The 13767-nt window shown below is 50.0% G+C and overlaps 1 protein-coding gene across 1 annotated transcript in view; it reads left to right on the top strand.

Annotated features, from left to right (window-relative positions):
* fbn2b (fibrillin 2b) overlaps positions 1-13767 on the top strand; it is a 196345-nt gene that overhangs the window by 111768 nt on the left and 70810 nt on the right. The window contains exons 24-27 of the mRNA XM_067968183.1: positions 337-564; positions 2707-2832; positions 3235-3363; positions 12100-12225. Coding sequence (XP_067824284.1) covers positions 337-564; positions 2707-2832; positions 3235-3363; positions 12100-12225 — 609 coding nt within the window. The remainder of the gene's footprint in view (positions 1-336; positions 565-2706; positions 2833-3234; positions 3364-12099; positions 12226-13767) is intronic.

Below are 13767 nucleotides of genomic sequence, written 5' to 3'. Positions count from 1 at the left end.
GTGGGTGTTCCACGTGGACTAACTCCAATCTTTTGATAATCGCTGATGGAGCCAATTAACTTACAATTGGTATCTGATAGATTCCAACCAAGTCAGGAAATTCCTTTTTAGATTGCCGCTGTTCAATTGAAACATTAATCTTTCTTTTCTCTTTTGGGTGCTGACGTACCTGCTGTTTATTTCCGGCACCTTCTGTCTCTGAGTTTAATGTGAAGCATTGTTGGTGTTTAGTATAAAAGTACTGTTTGGCAGCTGTCAGTGTAGTTACCCCATGGGTGGGTGATTCATGTGCCTTTCCCTAGTGCTGACCTCAAGCTGTCTCTCTCCTCTGGACAGATGTTCGCCTGGAGCACTGCTACCTCAAGTGGGAGGAGGACGAGTGCACAGAGCCAATGGGTGGCCGCTTCCGTATTGATGCTTGCTGCTGTTCGATCGGCCGTGCCTGGGGCGCAGACTGTGAGGAATGCCCACAGCCTGGCACACGGGAATATGAGACCATTTGCCCCAGGGGACCAGGGTTTGCCAACAGGGGTGATGTTTTGACAGGCAGACCATTCTACAAAGGTAACAGTTCAATGAATAAATATTTCAATCCATATGTTTTATTAAAAATCTTGTGCATGCATGCTGTCCAGGACTGACTTCCTGTTGTCTTGATTTTTGGTTAAGCTTTTATGTCACCATTTAACAGTGAAGCTGCCTATGTAAACATTTAGAATGGAAATTCCGTATGTAAACAGTTACCTGTAACAATGTAGTTGCAGGCTCTGGCCAGTAGTTGGTACTTGCATTTATATAGCACCTTTAATGTAGTAAAACATTCCAAGTCGCTTCACAGGAACATTATAGAATAAAATTTGATACTGAGCCACATTAGGCGATATTAGGACAGGTGACCAAAAGCTTAGTCAAAGAGGTAGGTTTTAAGGAGTGTCTTAAAAGAGGAGAGAGAGGTAAAAAGGCAGAGAGGTTTAGGGAAGGAATTCTAGAGCTTAGGGCCTAGGCAGCTGAAGGCATGGCCGCCAATGGTGGGACGATTAAAATCGGGGATGCGCAAGAGTTCAGAATTGGAGGAGCGCAGAGATCTCGGAGGGTTGTAGGGCTGGAGGAGGTTATAGAAATAGGGAAGGCCAAGGCCATGGAGGGATTTGAAAACAAGGATGAGAATTTTAAAATTGAGGCGTTGCTGGACCAGGAGCCAATGTAGGTCAGCGAGCACAGGGGGTGATAGGTGAACAGGACTTGGTGCAAGTTAGGATACGGGTAGCAGAGTTTTGGATGAGCTCAAGTTTATGGAGGGTGGGGAAGATGGGAGGCCGGCCAGTAGAGCATTGGAATAGTCAAGTCTAGAAGTAACAAAGGCATGGATGAGGGTTTCAGCAGCAGATGAGCTGAGGCAGGGGCGAAGACTGGCAATGTTACAGAGGTGGAAGTAGGCAGTCTTGATGATGGAGCGGATATGGGGTTGAATGATGGCAGATTTGAAATTTCAGAAGTGTCTCTCCCAACCCTGTCACCATCTTGTATATTAAAAAATTATATTCATCTACAAATTGTGGGAAACGCCATGGACAATTTACTATCAATGTTTCAATAAATAAAAGAAAATATTGCAAAATCAAGAAATAATTGATTCCATAAATTGAATATTCATCGTTGATCCTGAGTTGAATATTTTGTCCCCTGGATCACGTGGACTGTTCATGGTGTTTTCAGTTTCACTGTCTTTTTCTGTCCCCCGTGTTTAATGTCTGTCTCTGTCATTCGACGTGTCTCTGGCACACTCTGTTCCAGTAGTGTTGTTGCATCTGGTATAAATGAAACATGTTAAACCAGCACATCTCACAGATGTTTGGTATTAGATGTACCTTAGTGATTAAAGCTTTGATTAAGTATGCAGCTGTGGTTTAAATAGAGCCCTTTCACTAGCACTTGGAATGCTGGGATGGCCTCACTTCCATGGTGCTCTCTTGCTTTCTCCTGCTCTCCAGCAAGAGCAAAGTGGGCAGCGACATTCGCACCCAGAGCCAGGTGGACTGTGATGGGAGGAGTAGAAAGAAAAGAGGGACAGAGACCAAAAGAAGATTTGAGCGGGTAAAAGGAGGGATGCAGCTGTATTTTTCCAGCAATGCCAGCAAGACCCGTGTTTTCACTGAGTGCGTGTCACGGTGAGGTTGTGGATAACAGAGCTCCATGTATGGAGCACTTGGAATCGGCCTTCCCCCTCACCAGAGTGATGTTCAGCACTGAGATGGTTAACACAGCAGAGTTTGTCTCAGTTGTAAGTTTACCTTTTTGAGGCGGGGCTTCACACCTGCTGCTTATAGATTGCAGTCACTCCATATCCTTCTTGGAGTGAAACCACCTCTTCCAGGTGGTTTCTGACAGGTCATTGGCCTAATTTGCTGTTTCCTATAGTTACCAGGACAGCGAACGCAGGTTAAACACGGTCAGTCTCCATGCCAGTATTATGGATGTAGAATATAGTTCTCCCTTCCCCTCCTTGAGTATGGACTCAGGTTAATCACATTCAATCCCCTGTGTGCGGATGCAGGTCAAATGCGATCAGTCTGCCCTGCGGCCTGTGTATAGACAGCTTGCCACCTTTTGTTACAAGGGACTTTTCTGGGGTATGAATGAAGATTTACCACGTGGGATTTTCCCAGTGTCCTTAATGGCCACACTAAATGTCTCACTCTTTTACAGATATCAATGAATGTAAGGTGTTCTCCAGCCTGTGCACATATGGAACTTGTCGGAACACGATTGGCAGCTTTAAGTGTCGCTGTGAGAGCGGCTTTGCCCTAAACATGGAGGAGAGGAATTGTACAGGTATGACACCGCCAGGAGAGACTGACTAATCACAGCTCATTATTTGGGACACAAATATAAGTAACATTCTCCCATCTCTCTCTCTCTCTCTCTATCTGTCTCATTCTGTTTATCTGTCTTTTCTCTTTTGTAGCTCACTCTGTCTCTTTCCTTTTCTGTTTATCTTTCTCTCCGACTCTCTGTCTCTCCCTCTGACTAACTCTCTCTGTCTCTCTCTTACTTTGTCTCTCTCCACCTGTCTCATTTTATTTATCCATTTCTTCTCTTTGTATCTCTCTGTCTCTCTTGTTTCTTTTCTGTTTATCTTTCTCTCTCCATCTCTCTTTTGACTTCTCCCTCTTTCTCTTTCCCACTCACTCTCTCTTTCTCTCACTTACTCACTCTCCTGTCCTTTATTTGTAGATATCGATGAATGCCGTATTTCACCAGACCTCTGTGGACACGGTACCTGTGTAAACACACCGGGCAGTTTTGAATGTGAATGCTTTGACGGGTATGAGAGTGGTTTTATGATGATGAAGAACTGTATGGGTAAGTGACAACTACCAGCTCCATTACTGCTGACTAGGCATTTAATAACCAAGACCAATGTTTCATTGGATAAACTGTTCAGTAGGTGGAAGTGAATCACAGCAACAGCTCAGAATTGAGGACCATATTAGAGGCTGAAGGGACCGAGTTAAACCATGTACTTCAGGTACAAAAGGACTGAAGAATATAGAGGAACTGGAATACCCATCAGGCCCAACAAGTCCATGGGCTCAATTTTCACTGTAAAAAATGGGTGGGTTGGGTGCGGGGAGGCATTGAAAATTGCCACCATTTCGGACCCGGCTCCAACCCGCCCATTTCCGGCTTTCACCAGGGCAGGACAAGGGGCAGACGACCAACCTGCTCCCAGGAGGCGGGTCGGACCTTTCAAGGAGGCTTCAGGCCTCCATTTTTCTCCAATTCCCGATTTCAACCCCGGGGGGCCGGGATTCCCAGGCCTTCTGTTTTACGCCTCGTGAAAGGAGGCAAGAAGGCCCGAGACTAACAGGTAGGTGCCTAGAGAGGCACAGCTTGTGGGCCCGGGGGAGCAGGAGTCTTTCCCCAGGCCCAACAAGCCTACCTGCTCCGACCCCCCCCCCAACGATCGCGGGCCCCCGATCCCTGACTAATGGGTTTCCTGACCTCAATTTGACCCCCCGCCCCCTTCCCGGCACCGTTTTAAAATTAAGCCCCCATCTGTTTTTGATGGATCAATCCCACCTATCCACCTCCTCACCAAATACCTCAACCTCATCTTCTCACCATATCCCTCAATCCCTTCTCTCTCCAGAAACACATCCAATTGCCTTTTGACCCTATTGATACTGTCCACTTCAATTACCATCCCTGATAATTTATTCTACAGCTCGATTATCCTTTGGGTGAAAAGGTTCTCCCTAACTTCCTTTCTTACTCTTAACCTCCTCATTTTTAACCTGTGTTCTCTGGGATTTGAGTTCCAGCACAATGGACAATTTGCCTGGATCAGTTTGGAAATCGCTTTCAGACTTAGAAAAGCTTCAATTATTCCACGTTGAATTCTCTTTTTTTAAGTTGTTGATACTCGAACTTACCTTTTGTGCCCCTTCTGCCCCCTCACAAGGGCAGTAATGTCCTTCCTGTGGATTAGATGCCCAGAGCTGCACACAGTACATCAATTGAGGTCTAACCAACACCTTATCTAAAAGCAACAGTACGGCCTCTGTATATTTGTAACCTGTCCCTCTGGCATTGTAGTTGAGGATTGTGGCTCATTATTTATCTTGCTCGAGTAAATCTTCCAGAGCTGTGCTGTGTCTTCATCATCTCATGGGTCAAGAGACCCCCCTGGCTTTTGCTTCCATTGCCTCCCATTGTCCCCATTGCCTACATAGCCTGTCATTGACCCCAATATCTCTCACTGCTCCTCACTGCCCGCAATGACTCCCAGTGGCCATCATTTCCCCTTTCTGCTCCTGACTACCTCCCACTATGTTCCACAATATGTGCCTCTGTTCAATAATTACTAAAGATGTCCAGGAGATATATATAAAAAAGAGATTCCTGTGGTCTGTCGGTTTGAATAACTTGAAGCCGTGGGATGTGTGCTGTGCAGTAATGGGTTTGGCACTACACCATGGCATGGTCTAAACTGAGAATGCCACCCCGCTTTGAGTCCATTTTATACACACACAACTTGGCCTTGTATACACACGGATACTGCCAGAACTGGAAGTACAGAGTAAAGCCCATCTCTCTCTCAGCCGCCCTTCTTGGTGGCCCGTTTTAATGGTTTCCACATGTCACTTTGAGTGGGATTGTGAGGAAAGCTGCCAGAAGGGGCTGATCTGTGCCAAATAATCCTTTATTCACAGGAGTTGGGAGCAGCAGTAGAACACTTAATAAATCCCACACAGTAGACATTGAGATTCAAAGAACATTCCAGGACTTATATTGGCTGAGCCATAATTAGAGGTGTGAAAGAAATGTACCATTAGCATCAGAGAGAGTCTCACACCGACTACACACCTCACACCGACTACACACCTCACACCAACTACACACCTCACACCGACTACACACCTCACACCGACTACACACCTCACACCGACTACACACCTCACACCGACTACACACCTCACACCGACTACACACCTCACACCGACTACACACCTCACACCGACTACACACCTCACACCGACTACACACCTCACACCGACTACACACCTCACACCTCACTACACACCTCACACCGACTACACACCTCACACCTCACTACACACCTCACACCTCACTACACACCTCACACCTCACTACACACCTCACACCTCATTACACACCTCACACCTCACTACACACCTCACACCTCATTACACACCTCACACCTCACTACACACCTCACACCGACTACACACCTCACACCGACTACACACCTCACACCGACTACACACCTCACACCTCACTACACACCTCACACCGACTACACACCTCACACCGACGACACACCTCACACCGACTACACACCTCACACCGACTACACACCTCACACCTCACTACACACCTCACACCGACTACACACCTCACACCGACTACACACCTCACACCGACTACACACCTCACACCTCACTACACACCTCACACCTCACTACACACCTCACACCTCACTACACACCTCACACCGACTACACACCTCACACCTCATTACACACCTCACACCTCACTACACACCTCACACCGACTACACACCTCACACCGACGACACACCTCACAGCGACTACACACCTCACACCTCATTACACACCTCACACCTCACTACACACCTCACACCTCACTACACACCTCACACCGACTACACACCTCACACCGACTACACACCTCACACCGACTACACACCTCACACCGACTACACACCTCACACCTCACTACACACCTCACACCTCATTACACACCTCACACCTCACTACACACCTCACACCGACTACACACCTCACACCGACTACACACCTCACACCGACTACACACCTCACACCGACTACACACCTCACACCGACTACACACCTCACACCTCACTACACACCTCACACCGACTACACACCTCACACCTCACTACACACCTCACACCAACTACACACCTCACACCGACTACACACCTCACACCGACTACACACCTCACACCGACTACACACCTCACACCGACTACACACCTCACACCTCACTACACACCTCACACCGACTACACACCTCACACCGACTACACACCTCACACCGACTACACACCTCACACCGACTACACACCTCACACCGACTACACACCTCACACCGACTACACACCTCACACCGACTACACACCTCACACCGACTACACACCTCACACCTCACTACACACCTCACACCGACTACACACCTCACACCTCACTACACACCTCACACCTCACTACACACCTCACACCTCACTACACACCTCACACCTCATTACACACCTCACACCTCACTACACACCTCACACCGACTACACACCTCACACCGACTACACACCTCACACCGACTACACACCTCACACCGACTACACACCTCACACCGACTACACACCTCACACCGACTACACACCTCACACCTCACTACACACCTCACACCGACTACACACCTCACACCGACGACACACCTCACAGCGACTACACACCTCACACCTCATTACACACCTCACACCGACTACACACCTCACAGCTCACTACACACCTCACACCTCACTACACACCTCACACCTCACTACACACCTCACACCTCATTACACACCTCACACCTCACTACACACCTCACACCGACTACACACCTCACACCGACTACACACCTCACACCGACTACACACCTCACACCTCACTACACACCTCACACCTCACTACACACCTCACACCTCACTACACACCTCACACCTCACTACACACCTCACACCGACTACACACCTCACACCGACTACACACCTCACACCTCATTACACACCTCACACCTCACTACACACCTCACAGCGACTACACACCTCACACCGACGACACACCTCACAGCGACTACACACCTCACACCTCATTACACACCTCACACCTCACTACACACCTCACACCGACTACACACCTCACACCTCACTACACACCTCACACCGACTACACACCTCACACCGACTACACACCTCACACCGACTACACACCTCACACCGACTACACACCTCACACCGACTACACACCTCACACCGACTACACACCTCACACCTCACTACACACCTCACACCTCACTACACACCTCACACCTCATTACACACCTCACACCTCACTACACACCTCACACCGACTACACACCTCACACCGACTACACACCTCACACCGACTACACACCTCACACCGACTACACACCTCACACCTCACTACACACCTCACACCGACTACACACCTCACACCTCACTACACACCTCACACCAACTACACACCTCACACCAACTACACACCTCACACCGACTACACACCTCACACCGACTACACACCTCACACCGACTACACACCTCACACCTCACTACACACCTCACACTGACTACACACCTCACACCGACTACACACCTCACACCGACTACACACCTCACACCTCACTACACACCTCACACTGACTACACACCTCACACCGACTACACACCTCACACCTCACTACACACCTCACACCGACTACACACCTCACACCTCACTACACACCTCACACCGACTACACACCTCACACCTCACTACACACCTCACACCGACTACACACCTCACACCGACTACACACCTCACACCTCACTACACACCTCACACCTCACTACACACCTCACACTGACTACACACCTCACACCGACTACACACCTCACACCTGACTACACACCTCACACCTCACTACACACCTCACACCTCACTACACACCTCACACCGACTACACACCTCACACCGACTACACACCTCACACCGACTACACACCTCACACCTGACTACACACCTCACACCTCACTACACACCTCACACCGACTACACACCTCACACCGACTACACACCTCACACCGACTACACACCTCACACTGACTACACACCTCACACCGACTACACACCTCACACCGACTACACACCTCACACCTCACTACACACCTCACACCGACTACACACCTCACACCTCACTACACACCTCACACCGACTACACACCTCACACCGACTACACACCTCACACCGACTACACACCTCACACTGACTACACACCTCACACTGACTACACACCTCACACCGACTACACACCTCACACCGACTACACACCTCACACTGACTACACACCTCACACCGACTACACACCTCACACCTCACTACACACCTCACACCGACTACACACCTCACACCTCACTACACACCTCACACCGACTACACACCTCACACCGACTACACACCTCACACCGACTACACACCTCACACCGACTACACACCTCACACCTCACTACACACCTCACACCGACTACACACCTCACACCGACTACACACCTCACACCGACTACACACCTCACACCTCACTACACACCTCACACCGACTACACACCTCACACCGACTACACACCTCACACCGACTACACACCTCACACCGACTACACACCTCACACCTCACTACACACCTCACACCGACTACACACCTCACACTGACTACACACCTCACACCGACTACACACCTCACACCTCACTACACACCTCACACCGACTACACACCTCACACCGACTACACACCTCACACCGACTACACACCTCACACCGACTACACACCTCACACCTGACTACACACCTCACACCTCACTACACACCTCACACCTCACTACACACCTCACACCTCACTACACACCTCACACCTCACTACACACCTCACACCTCACTACACACCTCACACCTGACTACACACCTCACACTGACTACACACCTCACACCGACTACACACCTCACACCGACTACACACCTCACACCGACTACACACCTCACACCGACTACACACCTCACACCGACTACACACCTCACACCGACTACACACCTCACACCGACTACACACCTCACACCTCACTACACACCTCACACCGACTACACACCTCACACCTCACTACACACCTCACACCGACTACACACCTCACACCGACTACACACCTCACACCGACTACACACCTCACACCGACTACACACCTCACACCGACTACACACCTCACACTGACTACACACCTCACACCGACTACACACCTCACACCGACTACACACCTCACACCGACTACACACCTCACACCGACTACACACCTCACACCGACTACACACCTCACACCGACTACACACCTCACACCGACTACACACCTCACACCGACTACACACCTCACACCGACTACACACCTCACACCTCACTACACACCTCACACCGACTACACACCTCACACCTCACTACACACCTCACACCGACTACACACCTCACACCGACTACACACCTCACACCGACTACACACCTCACACCGACTACACACCTCACACCTCACTACACACCTCACACCGACTACACACCTCACACCGACTACACACCTCACACCGACTACACACCTCACACCGACTACACACCTCACACCGACTACACACCTCACACCGACTACACACCTCACACCGACTACACACCTCACACCGACTACACACCTCACACCTCACTACACACCTCACACCGACTACACACCTCACACCTCACTACACACCTCACACCGACTACACACCTCACACTGACTACACACCTCACACCGACTACACACCTCACACCGACTACACACCTCACACCGACTACACACCTCACACCTCACTACACACCTCACACCGACTACACACCTCACACCGACTACACACCTCACACCTCACTACACACCTCACACCGACTACACACCTCACACCGACTACACACCTCACACCTCACTACACACCTCACACCGACTACACACCTCACACCTCACTACACACCTCACACCGACTACACACCTCACACCTCACTACACACCTCACACCGACTACACACCTCACACCTCACTACACACCTCACACCGACTACGCACCTCACACCGACTACACACCTCACACCGACTACACACCTCACACCTCACTACACACCTCACACCTCATTACACACCTCACACCTCATTACACACCTCACACCTCACTACAGGTCTGCCACAGTTTCCTCAGTCCCACAATGCACGAAGGGTCCTACACTCCTGGGTAAGATGCAATTTCTGTTAAATTATGGAGCACAGAACTAGGTGCAGTCGCTGAACGTGTCCCTATAGGGACCCCCCTACCTGTACCCAGCCCAGTACAGACCCTCCTACTTATACCCAGCCCAGTACAGACCCTCCTACTTATACCCAGCCCAGTACAGACCCTCCTACTTATACCCAGCCCAGTACAGATCCTCCTACTTATACCCAGCCCAGTACAGATCCTCCTACTTATACCCAGCCCAGTACAGACCCCACTACCTGTACCCAGCCCAGTACAAACCCTCCTACTTATACCCAACCCTGTACAGACCCTCCTACTTATACCCAGCCCTGTACGGACCCCCCTACCTGTACCCAGCCCAGTACAGACCCTCCTACTTATACCCAGCCTAGTACTGAACCCCCTACCTGAACCCAGCCCAGTACAGACCCTCCTACTTATACCCAGCCCTGTACAGACCCTCCTACTTATACCCAACCCAGTACAGACCCTCCTACTTATACCCAGCCCTGTACGGACCCCCCTACCTGTACCCAGCCCTGTACAGACCCTCCTACTTATACCCAACCCAGTACAGACCCTCCTACTTATACCCAGCCCAGTACAGACCCTCCTTCTTATACCCAACCCTGTACAGACCCTCCTTCTTATACCCAATCCTGTACAGACCCTCCTTCTTATACCCAATCCTGTACAGACCCTCCTTCTTATACCCAACCCTGTACAGACCCTCCTTCTTATACCCAACCCTGTACAGACCCTCCTTCTTATACCCAACCCTGTACAGACCCTCCTTCTTATACCCAACCCTGTACAGACCCTCCTTCTTATACCCAATCCTGTACAGACCCTCCTTCTTATACCCAACCCTGTACAGACCCTCCTTCTTATACCCAACCCTGTACAGACCCTCCTTCTTATACCCAATCCTGTACAGACCCTCCTTCTTATACCCAATCCTGTACAGACCCTCCTTCTTATACCCAACCCTGTACAGACCCTCCTTCTTATACCCAACCCTGTACAGACCCTCCTTCTTATACCCAACCCTGTACAGACCCTCCTTCTTATACCCAACCCTGTACAGACCCTCCTTCTTATACCCAATCCTGTACAGACCCTCCTTCTTATACCCAATCCTGTACAGACCCTCCTTCTTATACCATCACTCTCTCTCAGAGCCGACCCGAAACAGACTCTCCTATTCAGTGTTTAGGGGCTGTTTTCAATCTTCAACACTTTGTCACATTTTGTAATCAATTCTGTGTTGTTATTTGTGTTTATGAAGCGATCAATATGTCTCTGTGTGAGTGTGTTTATACAGATTGCGGAGCAGTTAGATCATCTTCAGTCCGACACTGAGTGCTGCAGGCTCGCTGCTGCTGCTGATATTAGTCCAAGCGTTTAAAGCTACGTTAAATTGGTGCGTGTGAGGGTGAATTGAAGTGAAGTTTCTGATCGCTGTACTTCCATTTCTCTGTACAGACATTGACGAGTGTGAGAGGGACCCCTTGCTGTGTCGGGGGGGAACCTGTGTGAACACAGACGGCAGCTATGAGTGTATCTGTCCGCCGGGTCATGAGTTGACCTCAGAGGGAGACGGCTGCGTGGGTAAGCAGTTTTACAAATCCATTTTAAAACACTCTTAACAGATGCTACATTTCCACCTCAGCCATTTCTAAACAGATGTGACAGTCGAAGCAAGATTCTACCTCCTGCAAACAAATATTATCTCCAGGGCCTGAAAAAGGAGGGGGACAAACCTGAGATGAGCCCAGTGTCCATGTTAATAAAAGTCGGAGTTATAAATCCAAACCCTGCAGTTTCTCAACCTACAGAGCGCAATATCAATTCGTAGAATTAGGATATAGCTGAAGCAACTTTTATATCTATATTTTTGTGCCTTCTGAGCCAATTCAAAGCCGTGTTTGAGGAGGGGGAGATGTTTTGTGTATGTGGGGGAAGGGATTTTCTCTGCTCAGTGCGTGCGAGGGGGAGGTGGATTTCCTGTTTGCACAATATGGGGGAGAGTTTCCTGTTTGCACAATATGGGGGAGAGTTTCCTGTTTGCACAATATGGGGGAGAGTTTCCTGTTTGCACAATATGGGGGAGAGGTTCCGGTTTGCACAATATGGGGGAGAGGTTCCGGTTTGCACAATATGGGGGAGAGTTTCCGGTTTGCACAATATGGGGGAGAGTTTCCGGTTTGCACAATATGGGGGAGAGTTTTCTGTTTGCACAATATGGGGGAGAGTTTCCGGTTTGCACAATATGGGGGAGAGTTTTCTGTTTGCACAATATAGGGGAGAGTTTTCTGTTTGCACAATATGGGGGAGAGTTTCCGGTTTGCACAATATGGGGGAGAGTTTCCGGTTTGCACAATATGGGGGAGAGTTTTCTGTTTGCACAATATGGGGGAGAGATTCCGGTTTGCACAATATGGGGGAGAGTTTTCTGTTTGCACAATATGGGGGAGAGTTTCCGGTTTGCACAATATGGGGGAGAGTTTCCGGTTTGCACAATATGGGGGAGAGTTTCCGGTTTGCACAATATGGGGGAGAGTTTCCGGTTTGCACAATATGGGGGAGAGTTTCCGGTTTGCAAAATATGGGGGTGTTCCTGTTTGCGTGACGTGCATGTGGGGAGGGTCGTCTGTATAATTTGTGTAGTGGGGGGGTGAGTTCCTGTGTTTTTTGCCTGTAGTACACTGCTTGATTTGAGTTGAGGATTGTGGGAGCTCCCCAGTGACACAGTATAGACTCCTCCCGCCGTCCTTTCCCCCCCCCCTCATCGACATTAACAACAGCCCCAATATTTACAGGGAGGCAGGGATGGAGCGGGGGCGCGTGCCAGCGGCCAGGAAACGCGGAGACACTGGGAAGGCGGAGGTCCTGCCGAATCTCATTAGAATGTTTTTATTTCCTGCCTGGCAGCCGGCCAGATTGAAGACTGGCTGGCTGCTGGATGAGAAAGCCTGCCCTACAAGGCAGCAGCCGGGGAGCACTGGGGACGGTCCCCAGCAATAGAGAAGATCAGGGGTCCTGGGTGGTGGGGGTCGGGGGGTTGCTCGGAGAGCAGCAGCGAGGAGGAAGGGAGAGATCGAGGGGGGAGATCAAAGTGGGAGGGGTCAGCCGATAGCGAGGAAGGAGATC

Source organism: Heptranchias perlo, chromosome 29 (assembly GCF_035084215.1).
Source record: "Heptranchias perlo isolate sHepPer1 chromosome 29, sHepPer1.hap1, whole genome shotgun sequence".
In the NCBI taxonomy this organism is placed as follows: Eukaryota; Metazoa; Chordata; class Chondrichthyes; order Hexanchiformes; family Hexanchidae; genus Heptranchias; species Heptranchias perlo.
This window is presented reverse-complemented; position numbering and strand designations above follow the sequence as displayed.